This window comes from Gracilinanus agilis, chromosome 4 (assembly GCF_016433145.1).
Source record: "Gracilinanus agilis isolate LMUSP501 chromosome 4, AgileGrace, whole genome shotgun sequence".
In the NCBI taxonomy this organism is placed as follows: Eukaryota; Metazoa; Chordata; class Mammalia; order Didelphimorphia; family Didelphidae; genus Gracilinanus; species Gracilinanus agilis.
The window spans coordinates 151,442,534-151,463,443 of record NC_058133.1 but is presented as its reverse complement, the minus strand read 5'-3'; the positions used below and the strand labels follow the sequence as shown (position 1 = coordinate 151,463,443).

The window sequence follows — 20,910 nt, the reverse complement described above, 5'->3', positions numbered from 1 at the left end:
TGATATATACTTGTGCTACTGACACGAGGAGGGATTGGAATGTACTTTGTGAAATTGTATAATTGTTCATTATTGTTATTTTTCATAATTTTACCTTGTTGTACCATTTTACAGTACTATAATATATATATTTTTTAAAAACCCTTACCTTCTGTCTTAGAGTCAATACTGTGTATTGGTTCCAAGGCAGAAGAGTGGTAAGGGTAGGCAATGGGGGTCAAGTGACTTGCCCAGGGTCACACAGCTGGGAGTACTATATTTTAAGAAGCCTGGCACTAATTGAATATTGCTTAATAACATTCCCATTGAAATAAGTATCTAGTGGTTTTTTTCCAAATGCAGGTGGAGTAATTTACCAAGAGTCACATGGCAATCCTGTTTCAAAACTCAGAAAGAATTTATAGTTCCAAACTCCTAGAATTGAGCTTTGTCCACTATGGCATATTGGTTCCTGTCATTTCCCCTAGTTGTGCTTTCTGATTTATTGTAACTTACCAAGTTTTATGTTACAGACATTTGGATTCTTTGAATATACTCTTTTGCATCCTTGTTTAGGCACCCCAAGGGAGGATCCTTTGTCCGTCCAAATCGAGTAAATTTTGGAGTGGACTTTATCACTGCAGTTAAAAATCGCTATGGATTGGAAAATACCAAAGAGGAAGATGGAAATGAGATGATTGTAATTGGAAATAAAACCGTAGAAACTGTTGGGTTTGATTCTATTAAAAAATTCCAAAGGTAGGAGGAATTGATATTATGAATTGAATTTTTATGGTATTATGCTTTTAAATGCATGAGCTTGAGAACCTAAATATATTAACTGATTCACAATGGTACTAAGACTTCCAAAAGCCCAGGATTTTGTCTTTAATTTGGTCTGTCATATCTTGGGCAAGACTGAGAGATTAGACAGTTCTTTTATTTGCACTATTGATAAGAAAGCTGAGAATTGAAGGAAACAAAAAGTTTGAAATGTCTCACTCAAAGGCTAATGTGATGGTTACATATATACCATATTTGTTGTTTGCATTCTTTATTTCTTGTTATTCTTACATGCTTGCTTTGAGCTGAGAGTTTTGTGCTTTTGTTTTCCATATTTTGCCTTTTCAATGTATATATTGTCATTCCTTTTTTCTAAAATCCTTACTTTCTGTTTTAGAATTAATACTAAATATCAGTTCCAGGGCAGAAGAGTGTAAGGGCTAGGCAATTGGGGTTAAGTGACTACTTGCTCAGGGCCACTTAAGTAGGACATATCTGAGGCCAGATTTGAAATCAGAATCTTTTGTCTTCAGGCTTGGTTCTCTATCCACTGAGCCATGTAGTTGCCCCAAAATGTCTTTCATTTTTTTTGGAAAGTAAGCCAACCATGGCAGTAGAGCCAGGTAGTTCCCTGAATCCTATCCTAAACTGCAAGATTATAGAACTGTTTGAAGTACAGTGTGATTCTGTGCAAAAACAATAAAGTTCACTTATGAAATGGGAATTCTATAAGGAAATTCCATAGAAAATAGAACTAGTCACTGGGATCCTTAGATCTACAGGATAATCTTTAGGGCTGTGTTGCAAGTTTTGATTAACCAGATAACCAGATTAACCAAATAACATTCAGTATATCATCCAGAAGTGTCAGAGTTCCTGAGGATGGTATCTTAGAAATGGCCCCTAGCTGCCATTCCTGAGATTAGATTTTAGATTAATTCAGTGAGCATTTTTATTAAATACTTGTTATATGCAAGACCCTGTGTTAATTGCTAGAGATGTTATTGTTCAACAAGAAACATGAAAAACAATGTTTGCTGTCTAAGAACTTACACTGAATTGTGTGGGATCTAGCATGGAAGCAGATAATATATTGGGAGGAGAAGAGTACTAACAAGGGAGTTCATTATTCTTTGCTATCTAGTTATTAACTATAAAGATAATGGTGATAATGTCATGCATATTCTAAAATGGAAATAGTTATACTCGAGTGGACCAATCTAAGTACACAGGATTAGTTAATTCTTCGTGTCTTATATGGAGACTCTACCTTAAAAAAAATTTAAAAAGAACAAATTTCTTGATGAAATTGTAATTTTTTGCCTTTTTATTCATGTAAGTGAAATGTTAAATGTTTTTTTTTTTTATCCTGGGACTCCATTCTAGGAGCATAGAGCCACAACCAGTAGCCAACGGGTCACACAGTCGCTCAGGGTCACCCAGCTGGGAAAGTGTCTGAGCCCGGACTTGAACCTAGGACCTTTCCTCTCTAGGCCTGGCTCTCAATCCACTGAGCTAGCCCAGCTGCCCCTACTTTAAGGTTGCAGTTTCTTTAGCAGATGTAGTTTTTACAGGGTGGGGTTGCTAGCCCCACGCCCAACCCTCCTCCTTTTTCATCCTGGCTAGGGACTGTCCTTGGCCCAGGAGTGGTAAGGGTGGGCAATAGGGGTCAAGTGACTTGCCCAAGGTCACACAGCTGGAAGTGTCCGAGGCTGGACTTGAACCTAGGACCTCCAGTCTCTAGGCCTGGCTCTCAATCCACTGAGCCACCCAGCTGCCCCTGAATGTTAAATGTATTATATCCAAAAGGGGACATACTTTATATTAATAATTTGATATCCCTCCAGGGAACACCATGTGGTTTGATAATATTAAAAAACTGAATATACATAAAAAGGAATACTTATTTTCCTTCTTCCTCCAAATCATAAGTATCAGTAATCACTCTTAAAAGTGTTCCTGTGGATTTAAAGGGGTAGTAGTTTATACATAATAACCCCATTTTGTGAGTATCATTTCAATAGAAAATTTGGGGCATATCACATTAGAATTTTTATTTATTAAAGTGGCTGATTCTGTAGATAAACTGAAAAGTAAAAGTTGTTGTATCTGGTCTCCTGAATAGATAGGTACTGCACCTGCGTATAAATTCCTGTATGAGGCAACTCCAGCCATTGTAGGTGGTTACTGTTTCTGCAACCTTAAGTTGAGAAGTAGAGTCAGAGAGCTGCTTATGGCAGTAGCATCAAACTCAAAAATGGGGGCCACTAAGCTGTACATAAGCATCCTTGAGGACTCATATTGACTTAGAAAACTAAATTTATATATTTATTTTTTTTAATTAATACGTCAGCACATTGAAGTCAGATAGGAACTACATTTTAATCTGCTTTGGGCCTCACTTGGGAGCACTGTGAACTGCACAGAGTACTGTGACTTGTCCACAGCCATCAGGTGTCAGAGGCACATACTTAAAGTCAGATCTCCTTTTTAGACTTCTTTGTTTATATACTTTGTGACAGCTATTGGGGAACAGCTATTGATCTTTTATTTGTATGGTAGTTTTTTATGTGTTAAACTTTTATTGATGATACTTGACATAAAGATTTTTTTTCACTTGACAAGTTTCTTTTCTCACATGAAAATATAAGTTCTAGAAACTCTCTTCCTTTTCTGTCTGTAACCCCAGTGCTTAGCACAATGCTTTTCACATTGTAAATGCATAATAAATTCTTTATTCATTCTTGATTTGAAGGCTAGATCCTAATTTACCATGCCAACCAACCATGAATCTATGTCAATTTCTTAAATAGGTCAGAAGTAATTCTTTCATAGGTTAGAAAAAATTTAGAAATCATGATGTTAAAATATTGTATATATGCTTTAAGACATCATGTGCTAGTAATAATTTTTGTTTGGATGACTAAGGAAAAGAATTTACAAAGAGAAAACTGAAGTAATATTAATGATTCTCAGTGATACTCCTGTTTCCTCCCCCCCCCCCCCCCAATAACCCTTACCTTCCATCTTAGAATTAATACTGTGTTTTGGTTCCAAGGCAGAAGAGTAGCAAGGTCTAGGCAGTGGGGGTTAAGTGACTTGCCCGGGGCCACATAGCTAGGAAGTATCTGAGGTCAAATTTGAACCCAGGACCTCCCCATCTCTAGGCCTGGCTCTCAATCCACTGAACAACCTAACTGCCCCAAGTGATATTGTATTAACTTTAGGATGGTATTTATGTTGATAGCAGAGAGAAAAACTTCCTATTAAATTTCATGAACTAAGATCCTGTCTACTCATTTTTGCTGCCTAGTTTCCCTGTTTCTGAGTTAGAGTCCCTTATTGCTGTTATTGTGCTGTTCCTTTTATATTCTTCCTTCTGTAGTGGTGTCCCTTCTCCCTCCCCCCCCCTTTTTTTTAATCTGACAGTTTACAGATTTGTAAGATAATTACATGGCAGTTGAATTTGAGGAATCACCTTTGTGTTGAAGAATAGTAAAGGACTTTGAATTTAAGGTTCTATGATACTCATTGACTTTATTTTAATTTTGTACATGTAATCCTTGTGTTTTTCATTCAGTCAGCTGAACAAGTTGCAAGACGTCTCTGTTTGGAGCTCTGCAGTGAGTTGTGCTGGTGGCAGAGGGGAAATTGCACAAACATGTCCTAGTATCCTTTTTCATTTGTGATCTGTGACTGGAATCTAAAAGTTTATTGTTCTCCCCATATGTATTATTTTTTACCAGTTTAGTCAAAGGTGCTACTGTTCTGGTTGCCTAGGTAGCAGAGTATTGATAATTTTCCTGACTGTTGGCTGATTCAGAATTGGAAAGTTTGGGAACTTTCACAGGTGAAGAAAGTGGTGGAGTCATTGAGCATTGCTGCTTAAAGGTAAGTGTGGTTGTGCTGAAGACGTGAATCATGATTGGCTGTTGTGGGGAGTGTCAGATATGATTCTTATTCCAGTCTTTTGAAATCAGACTACAGCTGGTAGGTGCTCTACCCCAGCCTCTTGTGTTTGTGTATTTTTCTCTTGATGTGTGTAATGAGTGAGAAGTTGTAAGTCTCCCTTCTTTTTCTTCATTTCTTTCCAGTATATTCTTTTCTCTAATCTCTTTTCTTTAATAAAACAAAACAGAACAAAATTGTACCCATGTATAGAATTTGCTTTTTTCTTCCCTTTTTGATCCTCAAAAAATTCTTTAGGGACAGTGGTCCCCTCTTACCCCACCCCTTCAGTTGGGATAAAAGAACTTGATCATCATCATCATTTAGTCCTTTTAGATTGTTCAAATATATTTTCTTTTTTTTAGGTTTCTTATGCCTGCTACTTTTATGTATAAAAGTCTATTCAATTCTGGTTTTTTCCGAGCAGAAATGTTTAGAAGACATCTATTACGTGAACTATTCTATGGTTCATTTTTCTCCCTATAGGATTACATTCTGCTTTGCAGGGTAAATTATTCATAGTTATGAGTCTATTCCCTTTGCCTCTTGGTATTTTGTATTCTAAGTTTTCTTTTTCTTCATAGTGTTTGCTGTATAATCTTTTTTGACCCTTATTGTGTTTCCTTGGTACTTGATCTCTTTTAGCTTGACTACTTACTAATATTTCCCACTCTAATTTGGAAGTTCTCTGGGTATGTTAAAGATGAGATTTCATTTAGGTGGTGACTTACAGATTAAAAAAAGCCCTTTACCTTCTGTCTTAGAATCAGTATTATTAATATTGATTTCATGGAAGAAAAGTGGTAAAGGCTAGGCAATTGGGGTTAAGTGGACCCAAGGGACTCACACAGCTAGGAAGTATCTGAGGGCATGTTTGAACCCAGGACCTCCTATCTCTAGGCTCTGTCCACTGAGCTAATGACCTGTAGATTCTTTATGTTTTCATTTTGTCTCGTTTCTTTTAGTTTGGGGCAATTTTCTTTTGTGATTTTAAAAAATATATTTTCTAGGGATTTTATTGGATGATGATTTTCAGGTAGTCCAATTATTCTTAAATTATCCTTTAATTATGTTTTTTCAGGTCAGTTTTCTTTTAATTTAATATTTTTTCCATTAAAAAAATCTGTTTCTCACTCATATACTCTACCATATTAGAAAAAAGAAAAACAAAACCCTTATAACAAACAGATAAACAAAGCAAATTCTTACAGTGCTCTTATCTAGATGTCTCATTTTGTCCAAGTGTTTCATTCTACACCCTTGGTACATTATGTTTCTGTCATTTGGAGATATGTGTGCTTCATTATCAGTCTTCTGAAATTGTAGTTGTTCATCCCATTGATCAGAGTTCTTAAGTCTCTCCAAGTTATTTGTCTTTACCATCCTGGCATGGTTTCTGTAAAAGATGGGGCACCATGAATGTTAAAATTTGACCTAAATGGTTTGTGGGTACACACACTGGGTTGAAGGAGAGTCAGGACCAATCAGGACAGGGAGACCAAGGTTCACTGTTTTAACACAGGAATGGCAGTTGGCCCCAACGGTCACCTAGCTCACCCTAGGCCAGGGTCTATGGAACCAGCAGGCAAAGGTAAAGGTTTTTAATAATTTAATTGAGGGTAACTAAATAAAAGATGGGATAGGGGATTCTGCACTTGAAAACCTAAGGGGCAAACCACAGGGACAAGGGGAGGACTTGACTACTCTAATCTCATTGATCTAAGCCAGGCAGGGTCCAAAGGAACAGTACTGGAGTCACTGGGAAGGCTGCTTCAAACCTGGTTCCAGCCAGGTTTGGCCAGCACAGCTAAAGGGCCTGAGGGTGGCTTTGGGGCTCACGGTTATCCAAGGATGATCACAGGATGCCAAGAGCCAAGGTGGTCCAAGGTACCCAGGTAGAGAGAGTGTGCTTGAGATGCCGTCCACCAGATCCAAAACCCCTTCTCCACTTGGTGCAGCTCTGCAGGTCTTGTCTACTTGCTGAAAGCTTCCACCACTCAGGATCCCAGGGAATCTGGATGCTGGGTTTCCTTAACTCTGAGATCTCCCAGGGCTAGCAACAGTTTTTGCCAACCACTAATGGAGTCCCTCTCAGAGCACAAGCCCTACTTCCTGCTCCTTCATTCCATCTTGGAATCCTCCAGCCCTTCCTGCTAGGTCCAACACTATTGCTAAATAAATTACTAAATAAATCTTCCTCACAACATTTCATAAATTCTTCTACTGATTGTTCTTACTTTATTCTTGATAAGTTTATATATCTTCCTTAGGTTTTTCTGAAATCATCTCATAAATATTTTTAATACAGCATAATAGTTTTCCATTATACTTATAAATTGTTTGTCTAATCCCTAGTAGTTGAATTATCCTATTAGTTTCCACTTTGCCACTACTAAATATGTCTTTTTCCTTTTTCTTTGATCTCTTTGTGACATTGACCTAAAAGTGTTACTGCTGGATTAAATTGGTATGTACAATTTATTAACTTTTTTGGCCTATTACCAAATTGATTTCCAACATGACTAGGCCAGTTTACATCTCTACCATATAATGCAAGGTGGCTAATAGAAACCTTTTGCTTCTGTAATTTCTAACGGTCACAAAAAGTCAGTTAGAAGTCTTAGAATCTTCAGAAAGTCAGTTAGAACTTAAAGCTATAAATAGAGGTGAAGTTCCAAACTGATGAGGTTTTTGCCTTCTGGCTTTCTCTGTGGCTGGACACTTTTGCTTTGGCCTTTCGGCTTGGCTTTGCTTCGGCCTTGGCCTGTGCTTATCTTGTCTTGGGGAGATTTAAACCTATCTCATTTCTCTGGACCTCTCCCTGATCTCTCCATCCATATCCCTCCCCTTCCCCTGAATTTCCTGTGGGTCCTGGGTGGAAGGGAGGGCTTGGTGATTGAACATTGTGGGTTTTAGTTTCTTTAGATAATTAGAGTATCCTCAATTAAGTTACCTAGAATAAGGACTTTACTTAAAAGGCAGTCAAATCTCCCCACTGGGAGAGCAAGATCTCTCAGTCTAAACCTCTCCGTGACCCATCCCCCACCATCACCCCTCTCCCTAGCAGCAGTTAGAAAACCCTAAACCCTTCTCCCCTTCTGACTGACCCTGGTATTAGTAAATCCCCATGTTACCTATTCAAACCCTCTGGTGAATCATTGAGTCAAAAATTAAGACAAGGGCTCAAGGGGAAGGAATCATTTTTCTTCTATTTCCTTGAGGGGAGCTGGGGGCATCCATCTTGGCAGGAAGTAGCTACCGCAACACTTCCTCCAGCCATCAGTTTAACTGGCAGGGAGGGGCCCTCTCGACTCCTCCCTCAAGAGACTTTAGAAACTAACAAGAGAAACCCTCCAGCCAAAACCTAAACATTTCTTACTGGCCCTGTTTTCCTCCCTGTATTCTCTGTCTCAAGCCTCTGGGAATAAACCTGTTTGAGCTGCCCTCTCCTACATACCCCATTTCCTTTATCTCCTACATACCTTCCCCTACCTTCTTTCCTCCTCCAATCACCTTACAATCTCCCTATACCCCATTATCTTTCCTCACACCCAAATTGCATTTGAGACCCACTCAGATTACCTTATTTACTTCTTGATAACAACTAGCGGTGCATTCACATGTCTATTTTCGCCATAGTCCCTCTAACATTTGTCATTTCCCTTTTTTTTTCTTTTTTTTAAACCCTTGTACTTTGGTGTATTTTCTCATAGGTGGAAGAGTGGTAAGGGTGGGCAATGGGGGTCAAGTGACTTGCCCAGGGTCACACAGCTGTCATTTCCCTTTTTATAGTTTACCAATTTGATGGATATGCAGTAGGACCTCAGAACTATTTTATTTTATTTTTCATAATAAATGTTTATTGTATTTCTTTCACTGGTACCAAAGAATTGAAAACCTAGGGGATACCCATCTAAAGGGAATGGCTGAACAAGTTACTATTTATGAATGTGATAGAATATTGTGCTGTAAGAAATGAAATGGATGGTTTCAGAGAAACTTGGGAAAACTTTTATGAACTGATTCAAATTGAAGTAAACAGAACCATTTTTTTACACAGTAATAACAATATTGCAAAGACAATCAATTCTGAAAGATAAATAACTTTTTTTCAGGGGTTTTTATTTTTTAAAAGATACTTTATTTTCTCAATTACATAATATAACAATTTTCAACATACATTTTCAGAATTATTTTAATTTACATTTCTCTACTCTAGTGATTTGGAGCATTTTTTTCCATTTCAATTATTTTTGTAAATATCTTCACGTGGTCTAATTTTTCAGTTTTCAGTTTTTTCTAATATTTCTTGTATCATTCAACTCCTGAGTTTGGTTTGCTTTAATCAGTATTTCTGGGTGTCTATCAGTTGGATAAATTTTTTACAGCTTTTATTCTTCTTTCAAGTTTTTCCTTAAGAATTCTAATTTTATTCTTTATTTCTTATTTCAACTCTTTCTTCAATTCTTTCTATTTATGCTAACCTTGTGGCTAATCCATCTTTATAATTTGCTTCTCCTAGTAATAATTATTGTGAAATTATTTTCTTCTGAAACTTTTGTCTTGGGAGTCTTTTAACATTTAATATTTCTTCATTTATTGGGAATTTTCTTCTATTTGCTTATGTCTTCATTCTCTCTGCTAGGTAAAGGTTTCCCCTCCTTATTGTTTCTTTCAAGACTTTTTTTCTATAATTTTGTAAATTATTGTTACTCTTGACTTTCCATGTTGGATTTAGGTAGAGAGCTTCAAGAAGCCATTCTGAGCTCTCAGTCCTAATTCTGGAATAGAGAAGCCAGCAAGTATAACTGAAAATAGTTTCTTAGTTCTCTTTTCCCCTGCAGACTAAGTTTGAGACACTAGGGCATAATTTGTCTTCTTGTGATAGGGTGGTGGATGACCTTGTGGTCCCAGTCTTTGTGGCCTAGTCTCCTCCCATAATCCTGGGTAAGATAGCTAGATTGAGATCTTGTTGGTCTTTGGATTTTGTCTAATACAGTTTATAGCCTGGAATTTTATGCTCACTTATGGTTCAGGAAGTTTAAGTGATTTGATCAAGGCCACAGAGTTGTTAGATGTCTCTGATAGATGCCAGAGGTAGGATTTGAAATCAGATCCTCTGAGGCCAGAGCTAGTGTTTTTTTCCAGTGCACCATGTTTGAAGATCACATATATGTCCTCTTTCAATTTTTTTTAATGTGTAGATCTCATATTTACTTATCTGTATGCATGTTGTACTCCCTCACTGTCTCATTTTTGTCTTTATCCAGGACTTTGTAAATGTGTAATAAATGCTTTTTATATAGAATTGATTTGCCTTCTTCTCTGACTATTCTAGACACAGTGATACTTGAAACTTGTCAGAATTTATTATAGCATGCCTTACTACAGTGTCTAACATCTTTAAGAGAAAGAGTCCTATTATTCTGAGCTTTATTTGAATGCTTCTAGAGACAAAAGAACTTAGTTCTGTGAGAATTTATTTTTCATATACTATATTAATTTCTATATATTAGAGAGACTTATCATGTATTCCTCTGGCTGGGATCTGGGTCATCTAATCTGTTGCCTTTTGCTTTATCTTTGTTCTTGGGTATCCCCAAAAATGTCTTTCTTTTTAGCAGAATTTGGTTAATATATGAAATAGACTAAGATTCTTTTCCTGTGGAAGTGACTGTCCACCTATTAGTTTGGGGAAGTGCAGACCATCTCTCAATTAGCTACCACCAATGAAAGATGTCTTGAGATGTTCAAGTGAGGGGGTTGAATAATGGGCTTCCAAAACTATATAGATGCATCTGTGCCAGAAGTTTCCATTTGTCTTATGATGGCTAAGAGAGTTATTTGACCAGAATTAGGATGTCTTGGCCAATCAATTAATAAATTATTTTATAATTAAGAAAAATCTGTCTTGAGATAATTCTGTTCATAACAAATTCAAAAAGACACATAAGACTTGCAAAATTTGGTAGTTAGTATTCCTCCCAATATTCCTAATTTCTCTTCACTGTATCTAGTGCATCACTGTTAGTATCTGAATAGACATATATGTATATATATATTTTAATGTTATAGTGCCTTCCTTCCATTTGACATTGCTATAAATAAAAAGCATCAAGGATGTTGTTAATTTTAGCAACCGGCTGCCCCAAAGAAGAGAAAAAAAAATCAGCCAAACTGATCACTATATTATGAAAATTTAGGTAATGATTTATATCTATGGACTCCTACCTTTGCAAAAGAGCAGGAGGAAAGGGAAGCTAGGTACCCCAATGTATAGGGCTCCAAACCTGGAGATGGGAGGTTCTGGGTTTAAATCTGGCCACAGATACTTCCTAGCTTATATGACCTGGGGCAAATCCCTTAGCTCCAGTTGCTTAACCCTTACTGCTCTTCTGCCTTGAAATCAGTGCTTAGTATTGATTCTAAGACAGAAAGTAAGAATTTTGTTTTTAAAAACAAAAAGTTGGAGAAATGTCTTCTCATTTCTCTTCGTTGGGGCCAAGTTTGCTTGTCATTTTTTAACATTTTTTGTTATTCTATGATTGTTTTCCTTCCCATTAAAAAAAATAACCCTTGTCTTCTGTCTTACAATCAATATTAGTATTGGTTCCTAGGCAGAAGAGGTAAAGATCAAGTAATTAGGGTTGTGACTTGTTGGGGTCACATAGCTAGGAAGTGTCTAAGACCAGATTTGAATTTAGGACCGCTCATCTCCAGCCTTATCTCTCCACTGAACTACCTAATTGCCCTTGTCCTTTCCATTCAGATGCCTGTAGTCATTGTGGATATTGGTTTCTTGGTTCTGTTTACTTCACTCTGCATCAGTTCATGCCTTTTTATTTTTCTTTGTATTCATCTTTTTTTTTTTACAGCATAGTAATATTCTATTACATTAATGTTCCAAAATTTGTTTAATCCTTCCCAAATCCATGGATATTACTTTGTTTCTAGTTCTTTGCTATCAAAAAAAAGTGCTGCTATAAATATTTTGATGTATATAGGACCTTCCTTCTTATTAATAGAAGTGAATATTTCTTAACATCTGCTCTCAGATATCAAAAGGATAGATTTATCAAAAAACCTGTTGTCAGAATGGGATGAAGTGACCCTCATTGCTGATCAGCTCAAATACTTAAAAGTTCTTAATCTCAGGTATGAATCTTTTGTTTCCTTTTAGTTAACATTTTGTATAAATCCTAATCTGTACCCATTAGACACATAATATCTCATAGTGCCTCATAATGGTAATTAGGTTGATTCCTATAGATTGAAAACCTAAAAAAATTTTAGTAGCATTATTTCTTTGTTTTATTTTTTAATAGAAGCTATAATTTATAAGAACATTTCTTATTATAGACTTGCAGATAACTATACACCTGGGATCACTAATAATTTATGGATCTATTAATAAAAAAGTAATTTTATGGTTTTAAATTTCTTTGTACTTGGAGCTGTGTCTTTTAGTTTATTATTAAATGGAAAAGGAAGCGGGTTTGTCACAATTTTCTCTTAAATTGTGGGCTGATTAAATTAATTAAACAATTAATTAATTGAATTTTGGTGCTTATTATAGGTTTAACATATGATATGTCAGCAAAATACTTTGGGACCTATGTTAGAAAAACCTTTTCAAATGTAGTTGTTTAGAGTCCTTTAGTAATAAGAATGTTTCATTGTGGATCTCTGTTTAATGCAGCCTGAAAATAGATTTTTACTAAACTACTCTTAATTTATTTTATTAAAATCATTTGTACAGTCCAGCCAGAGTGTTTGGTTAGTTTTAACCTGCAGAACCAAATTTTCCAAGTGCCTCAACCAGGCTTCCCCTTTCAAACCTGAACCAACTTGCATATACAGGTGAGTCACACCTGTCCTGTTCAGGTATAATTCAGCAATAGACATGAATTAGTTGTATTCCAAAGTAAGAGATGGGTGGGATCAATTATGGATGTAATTTGACCCACAATTTCCCCTCTTTGGATACATGGGCCATGTTTTTCCAAGGGTAGTTCTTTCTAAGTGTCTCTTCAGAATCATAAAATCTTAAGAGCTAAAAGAGACCTCAGATACTATCTAATACAACCATAGTTGTTTATGAATCCCCTGTAAAACATACTTAACACGGGATCATCCTTTACTTGAAGATATCTACTAAGGGATAACTCCTTACCTCTCAGGGGCAGCCTGTTGCACTAGATAGCAAATTTTTCCTTATGGAAGCTAAAAGTCTTGCATCATTTTATGTTATATTGCAAAAGTATCTCTACCATTTTGTCTTTGAGGCTAAGCAGAACAAGTCTAATCATTCTTACACATGATAGCACTTAAAGTATTGGAAGATGGCTAGCATGTCCCTCTAAATCTTTCCTAGGTTAAATGGTTCCACAAGCTCTTATTTGGCATTATTTTGAGTCCCTTTGTTGTTCTGATCACCTTTTTCTTAACACAGTGTAGCTTATCAGTGCCCTTTCCTAAAACATGGCCAGCAGAACTGAGCCAAATACACCAGACATGTTCTGACCTGGGCAGAGTACATGAGTATTTTAACTTCCTTTTCTCTGGATAATATTCTTCTCTTAACATAGCCTAAAAAAGTTAATTTTTTGATTACCTTATTATTTTTTTGATTTATATAGTTTATAAATCATTTCCTGATGATTCCTCAGATTTGTGAGGTTGATTTTTTAAACTGAGTTGTTAGATTTTTATGTTTCTCTCCATTTTATTTCATTTTATTAGATTGAACCCAGCTGTGTAGCCTAACCATATCTTTATGGGTTCTAACTCTTCTGTTCATTGTATTAGTTGCCTCTCAACTTAGTAGCTTTGTTCAGGTAGAATAAATAATAAGAAACTGTTCATAAAATAACTAAAAAGGATAGGAACTTCTCAGATATCTTTATTTTCAGTGACAAAGGCAAAGAAACAGAATCAGAATGCAATTAAGCTAAAGCAATGTTCACTGCTTTTTTGCTATTGGTGTCCTCGTGAGTAGAGGAACTAGAAACTTTATTTTAAAACTTACTGGGGAAATTATTTCTTTAAAATTGAGTAAATTTATTTGACCTTAAAGAAATTTTATCTTTTGAATCATAAAATGAACACATTAAAACAGTTGGCCAGATCTCAGAAGTTTCTGGTTTTAAGATACCATCAAGTTCAATTCTGAAAACAGAATTCTTTTTAAAAAAACCCTTTCCTTCCATCTTAGAATCAAAACTGTGTATTGGTTCTAAGTCAGAAGAGCAGTAAGGGCTAGGCAATGGGGGTTAAGTGACTTGTCCAGGGTCACACAGCTTGAAGTGTCTCAGGCCAGATTTGAACATAGGATCTCCTGTCTCTAGGCCTGGTTCTTAATCCAGTGAGCCACCCAGCTGCCCCCCAGAAAACAGAATTTTCAAGGCATAATACTCTATGGTCCTAGAAGTTCTTTAAAAAAAGAAATTCATTTGTACACAAGACAATCCAAAGCCCTAGTATTCTTTTACAAACTGGCAATTTAATTGAATGACTTATTTGGTCATATTTAATTGAAATTAATGTACTGCTTTATTCTTTTTCTACACAGTGAAAATAAATTAAAATTTCCCAGTGATTCACCATCTCCATCCTATACATTTTCTGCACTGAAGATTTTAGTGCTTAATCGAACAGGAATAACATGGACTGAGGTAATTTGCTTTAAAGTATGTGTCATTTGTTGGTGGCAGTTTGGAATTGCATGTTTCTTGATTTTAAAAAGTTACTTAAACATAAATGTGATACATATGAGTTACTTAAGCATACATGTTTTCATCTTGTCCCATTCAGTCACAAGAATGGAAAGTGGTATGGCATAATTTTCAGAAAGGGCACTGGTTTTAAAGTCAGAAGACTTGAGTTCAAATTTGGCCTCTGATATTATCTGTGAGGCACTGGACAAGTCACTTAACCTTTCCTGGATTCCAGTTTCTTTAAAAATAAGAGGATTAGGGATAGCTAGGCAGCACAGTAGATAGAGTACCAGGCTTAGAGTTGGGAGGTCCTGGTTCAAATTTGGCCTCATATAAGCTCTTGCTGTGTGGTCCTGGGCAAATCACTTTACCCAAGTTGCTTAGCCCTTCTTGCTTTTCTGGATTAGAATCTTTGACTCTAGGAAGGAAGGTAAGAGTTATTTAGAAAAGAAAATAAGAGGATTCAACTCAGTTATCTCTGAGGGTCCTTCAAGATCTATGATCCTGTAGTCTTTTAAAGGGATGCCAAAGAAAACGCTCTTGCCAGATCCCTTTTGTAAGTGAATTTTAGACCACTGGTTATAGAAATATATCGTTATTCATGTACCATTTAGAGAAGTTATTTAAATCTTTTGGCATTTAAAAGTGATTAAAGGTTTTGGTGGTTAAATAGAATATTACATTAAAAAACTGATAACTCCTTTTCTGTGCCCCTCCCCAACCCCTTTTTCTCATTTTTTGTTGAGTCTGAAGTTAGTTGAAATGTTGTCAGCAACTTTATTTTAGTGCAGGAGCTGAGTAGGCAGCATGGCATAGAATTCCCACTATTTAAAGGTCAAGTGTACTACATTTAGTTGGTTGCAATGTGTAGCTGAACTTGAAAGGTAAATAGTAGGTTTATCCCATGGAATCAGTTTTACACTAATATACTTTTCTCAATGCAATTTTTTTGGCTCTTCAGACCTCCCAGAAAATTTTATTTCAAGTTGAATTCAATTAAAAAAACTTTTATTAACTACCTTCTGTTTGCAAGCCAGTTGGTAATCTGGGAATATCAAGATAAAAATCAAAACAGTCCCTATCCTCAAGGAACTTCTATTTGCTGCAATTGGGGGAGGTTGATGCATAGAAATGTGGATTCAAAGAACTGGAGCTGAGGGAGTACTCAAGAAACGTTTCATAGAGAAGGTTTGAGCTTTATGCCTTGAAGGAAATTAGGAATTCTAAGAAGCTGAGTTGAGGAGGGGACTGCATTCTAGGGATGAGAGAGGACAGCTTCTGCAAAAACATGGAGGTGGAAAATGGTGTGTTGAGATTGGAATGTTTATAACTGGGAGTCTAGTTTGATTAAGCTGTGTATGAAGAGGAGTAAAATAACATAAGACTAGAAAGGTAGGTGGGATCCAGGTTGTAGTGGACTTTTATATTGAAATAGACTTTAAATACTAGAGTTATTTGTGTTTGTGTTTCTTAGAGGCAGTAGGAAGCTACTGAACATTTTTAAGGCTGGAAGTGACATGTTTAGACCAATGCCTTGGGAAGATTAATTTAGAACTCTATGGAGGATGGATTGGAGAGGAGAGATAGTAGAAGAAAGTTTAACAATTAGGTTCTTGCTGTAATCTCAAATGAGAGGTGATGAGTGCCTGTACTTAAATAATGACTGGTTAAGTGGAAAAATGGGGAGAGATCTTTGTAAGAGATCTTGGAAAGGTAGAATTGATAGTACTTAGAAACTGATTCTCTATGGAGGTGAAGCAAAATGAGAATAGTCAAAGATGACTTTGAGATTGCCAACCTGTGAACTTGGAAAAATATCAGGACCTTAAGTAGAAATAGTGTTTGGAAGAGGAATGTTTTGATGGGGGGGAAATAATGAAAGCCAAGCCAGATTTTGATTTATTACCATAGACCTAGCTTGGTAATGGCAAACCTATGACACGCGTAGCCATTTTTGATAACATGTGGCTGTGTACAGAGAAGTATGGGGCCACATGCTTAGGATGAAACATTTGATGTGTAGTGTAGACACTCTGTGCACAATAGATGGCAATTCTACCTATATTAATTTACTTATTTTGGTTTATTAAATGCAGTTATATATTACAATTATACATTTTTGTTATTTAAACTATAACTATCGCAAAATTATGGGTTTTTTTCCTTGAAGTGACACACCACCTGAATTATGCTCGGTTTTTTGGTGAATTTTGACACACCAAGATCAAAAGGTTGCCCATCACTGACCTAGCTTTTTTCCCCCCCCTTATAAAAATGCCATTATAACTTAGCTTGTCCCTTGGTTTAGGTTTATTAATAAAAAGTGAAGTATCAGAACAAATCATTTGACTGTGGAACCTAAGAAGTGAAAGAATTGACTTTGTTGGTATTTCTGTGAGGGATAGGTATACCTAGGTATTATTATTATGACAGGTGAGCTAAACAAACACATAGTTGAGAAATGATTAATTTCCTGTTAGTCCTTACCATGTGTTTTTTTTTAAACCCTTAACTTCTGTGTATTGGCTCTTAGGTGGAAGAGTGGTAAGGTTGGGCAATGGGAGTCAAGTGACTTGCCCAGGGTCACACAGCTAGTACGGGTCTGAGGCCAGATTTGAACCTAGGACCTCCCATCTCTAGGCCTGATTCTCAATCCACTGAACTACCCAGCTGCCCCCTTACCATGTGTTTTTAGTGGTGTTGCAGTGAATCAAATAACAATATATTTAATCTATTGCTTCAATTAACCTTTCTAATAGTATTAATCCACATTAGGATATGCCTTAATGGTCCATAATACTTAGGTACACCTATCCCTCACAGAAATATCAACAAAGTTAATGGTCCATTAATACTAGTGTTGAGTGTTTCTGGGTGAATGTGTGTGTGTAATAGAGTATATATATCATTAAAACATACCCTTTTGGTATTTTAATGTTATCTTCCCAGTAGTTCTCATTTCCCACATAGCATATAATTAAATTGGAGGTGTCATTTATCCTACAGATGCTTTCTAAAACAATAACTAAATTGAGTTTATGTGGTGGTAGAAGGAAAAAAGCATTGGAAATAGAAATATAGCTTATATATTTAACATATCTCACCTTACATATGTTAAAATAAATGGATAGGGAAACAACTCTTTATACTGAATCACACTTTCCCAATAGGTTCTGTGGTGTGCTCAAGGATGGCCAGTTCTAGAAGAGTTGCATCTTGCATCTAATAATATTACAATTTCAGAAAGGTAGGTATGGTTGCTGTATATTTGGAATTGGGAAGATGCTATTTAAAAGTATGTTATATATTTCCTATGGACACGTGGGGACTTTGAAACTACATTTCCCATGATTCCTCATGGCAAACAGGAAGTATGATGATGATGTAAGAGAGGGGATAAGTCTCCTGGGTGAGGAGGAAGTAGCCCTCTTAGCTACCAAGATAGGAAAGGTATCTTGCCTTTGGCCAAAGAGCCTTCTCTGAAAATGTCAAAATCATTACTTTTAAAACATTTAATTTGCTTGCCTTCTTGAGGAGGAGAGAGGGAGGGAGAGAATTTGGATCTCAGCTTTAAAAAATGAATGTTAAAAATTTTTGTTTGCATATAACTAAAAAAATTAAAAATTGATAATCTTATGAAGAAACTAGGTAGAATTTCTTCCATATTTGCTTTAATACATTGTTAATCGATTAAGATGCATTTGCATAAAAGAGTTAATGTTCTAAAGTCCTTAAAAAGTGCATTTTTTAAAATTAGGTTAAATACATACTCTCCTCTACTAGTAGCTCCTTTATTGTTCCTGTTGTTTTTATCATTCATTTGTTCTCAGATCTTTCTTCTTACAAAGGGAAGTTTCCCTACAAAGGGAAACTTCAGATTAGACCAAACTACTACAAAATCTGAATGACCAAAATTATAAATTGATGATATTTTTAAGGTATATGATATGGCTTCTCGCAAAACTATTTACATTTATAGTAAATTGGAATATATAAATGTTTTCTTAAAATACCTTTGAAAAGCTCTTAAATATAATTCATTTCTATTTTTTATTTTTTATACAGACCTACTGATATTCTGCAGACTCTCAAGTTATTAGACCTTTCTAATAACCATTTAATTGATGGAAATCAGTTATTTCTAATAGCATATCTACCCAGGTAATTTTATTTCATTTAATATTAAAGCTTTTTTTTTTTTTTTGTTATCCTGAACTTGATAAGCAACAGCATAAATGAACATTTTGATAGTTCAGGAAATTTTCATGGAGGGTTTTTCAGAGACTGCCATAATGTATGAAAACCTTTTAAATTGAAATTTTCTTTTCTTTCTTTCTTGTAAATTTTTATTTGAATTGATTTTATAATAATCTCTTTTGGTAGAATATATAGAAAGAAAATTCATGTGTCTTATTTATATATGCAAGGTAATTCACAGAATTGAATTGTTAGTATAAATGAGAAATAAACAAAACTTCAATCAAAGGAAAGATATCCATTGTATAGTTTAGAAAACTATATATTTTTCCAGATAAGATTTTTTAATTGATGCTTTAAAAAAATCACTATCATTTTCAAGTGACGCAGTGCAAATCTCTTCCCCCACTGTAACAAATGTCATAACAACCCAGTGAACACATCTGGAAATGTATGCCTAATTTTATATCTTTTATCATCATGATGTTGCTAACAAGCAGGAGGTATGCTTTAGAAATCAGGATTGTCCACTTCATTGATCAGAGTTTTGAAGTCTTTCAGCGTTGTTTTCCTTTACATTAGTGTGGTGACCTGAAAACTTTTCTATCTCATAGTAGTGACCCACTATATGACTTGGCAAGACATATAAGCATGAGCATGTCTCTTGATACTCTTTGCCAGCTGCTGCTGATTCTGGACAGTGTTGCATTGCTATCATTTACCATCTAGTTTTTCCGTTTCCCTCATATTCTTTTCATCTTATATCTTCTTGTCAGCTTGAGTGATTTAAATATCTACATTGATGACCTATAATCTATTCCCAGGTCTGGCAGGTCCTTAACTCCATTATATTTCATTTGCATTAGATTTTAGTTTCTTACCAACACAGCCTCATTGTGGACATCATCATCACTTGGAACCATTCTGCCTCCAAAATCTCCAGGCCCTAAATTCTTTTCTTTGACTATAACTGCCTATCTTTTTACTAGCTCTTTTTTTATTCCTACTAAACCCGTACTTCTTTTTAACTCTAGGTCTATTGCTTAATTACTTCCTTCCCCATGATCACTCATTTCATCCAAGCCTCTCTAGCCTACCATAGTACTCCATCCCCCATTTTCTCAGGTGAGCACTTTGCCTCCTATTTCACCAAAAAATTGAAGTCATTTCTCTCTTTTCTGCTGATATCCTTCTGACATCATCCCTCACTATCTCTTCCTTCTCAATTCCCAGTCTCTGATGAAGATGTGGTAAGACCTGCCCCACTATGTGTACCCTTGATCCCATCCTTTCCTGTTTTTTTTTCAGCAGATTTCCCCTACCATCATTACTATATACTCTCTTTAATTTTCAATATTTCCTTTTCTCCTGACTTCTTCTTCCCTGCCACCTCCTAATAATTTCCCCATGTCTCTTCCATACTCAACCTTCACTTCATTATACCATCCCTGATAACTATTGCCCTATATTTCTCTTTTCCTTCATGGCTGCCATACTCCTTGGGAAGATTGTCTATCCTCGGTACCCTCACATTTCCTCTTATCATTCACTTCTCAGATCACTGTAAGCTGACTTGTAACCTCATCATTCAGTTGAAACCGCTTCCTCCAAATTTACCAATGATCTCTTAAATGCTCCATATGATTGCCTATTCTCAGTCCATTTTCTTTTTGATGTCATTGCAACTTTTGACACTGTTGCTTGCTTTATCTTATTGTTTTCTCTCTCTTCTCTTGGTTCTCTTCCTACTTTTGTGACCTCTACTGTCTCTTTTGCCAGATCTTCATTATTGTCATCTCCCTGACCTTAGTTATCTCCTTAGCTCCTATGATGGGAGCAGGGAAGGGAAGGGAATAAGCATTTATTGTACTTTCTCTATTCCAGACACTTTGTAAGTTCTTTTTACAAATATCTCATTTGATCCTCACAATATTTCCCCTTAACTTCTCACTTCTTTCCCCCTTCTTTATATCCCCAGTGCTTAGCTTAACAGTAGAGAAGTATAGTACATAGCACTTAATAAATACTTGTTGAATTGATTGATTGATGCTGTGGTCTTCTAGAGGTTTTTGTTTGTGGATGACCTGGTGCTGATTATACCAAACAGCAAAACATTTCAGAATCCCCTAAGTGAGATCCAGAAGGACAACAAAGAGTTTGGCCAGACTCTCTGTACAGGAAAAATCAAGTTGATCAATGAATTATTTTTGCTTAGCGTATGATAGGCAGCTAGGATTATAGATTTATAGCTAGAAAGGACCTTAGAAGCCACCAAGTCCAATCCCTT

At 35.9% G+C, this 20,910-nt stretch overlaps 1 protein-coding gene across 1 annotated transcript in view; it reads left to right on the top strand.

Moving 5' to 3' along the window:
- TBCE (tubulin folding cofactor E) overlaps positions 1-20,910 on the top strand; it is a 117,977-nt gene that overhangs the window by 76,444 nt on the left and 20,623 nt on the right. Inside the window, exons 5-10 of the mRNA XM_044675902.1 lie at positions 556-738; positions 4,343-4,431; positions 11,766-11,865; positions 14,282-14,384; positions 17,597-17,673; positions 18,492-18,587. Coding sequence (XP_044531837.1) covers positions 556-738; positions 4,343-4,431; positions 11,766-11,865; positions 14,282-14,384; positions 17,597-17,673; positions 18,492-18,587 — 648 coding nt within the window. The remainder of the gene's footprint in view (positions 1-555; positions 739-4,342; positions 4,432-11,765; positions 11,866-14,281; positions 14,385-17,596; positions 17,674-18,491; positions 18,588-20,910) is intronic.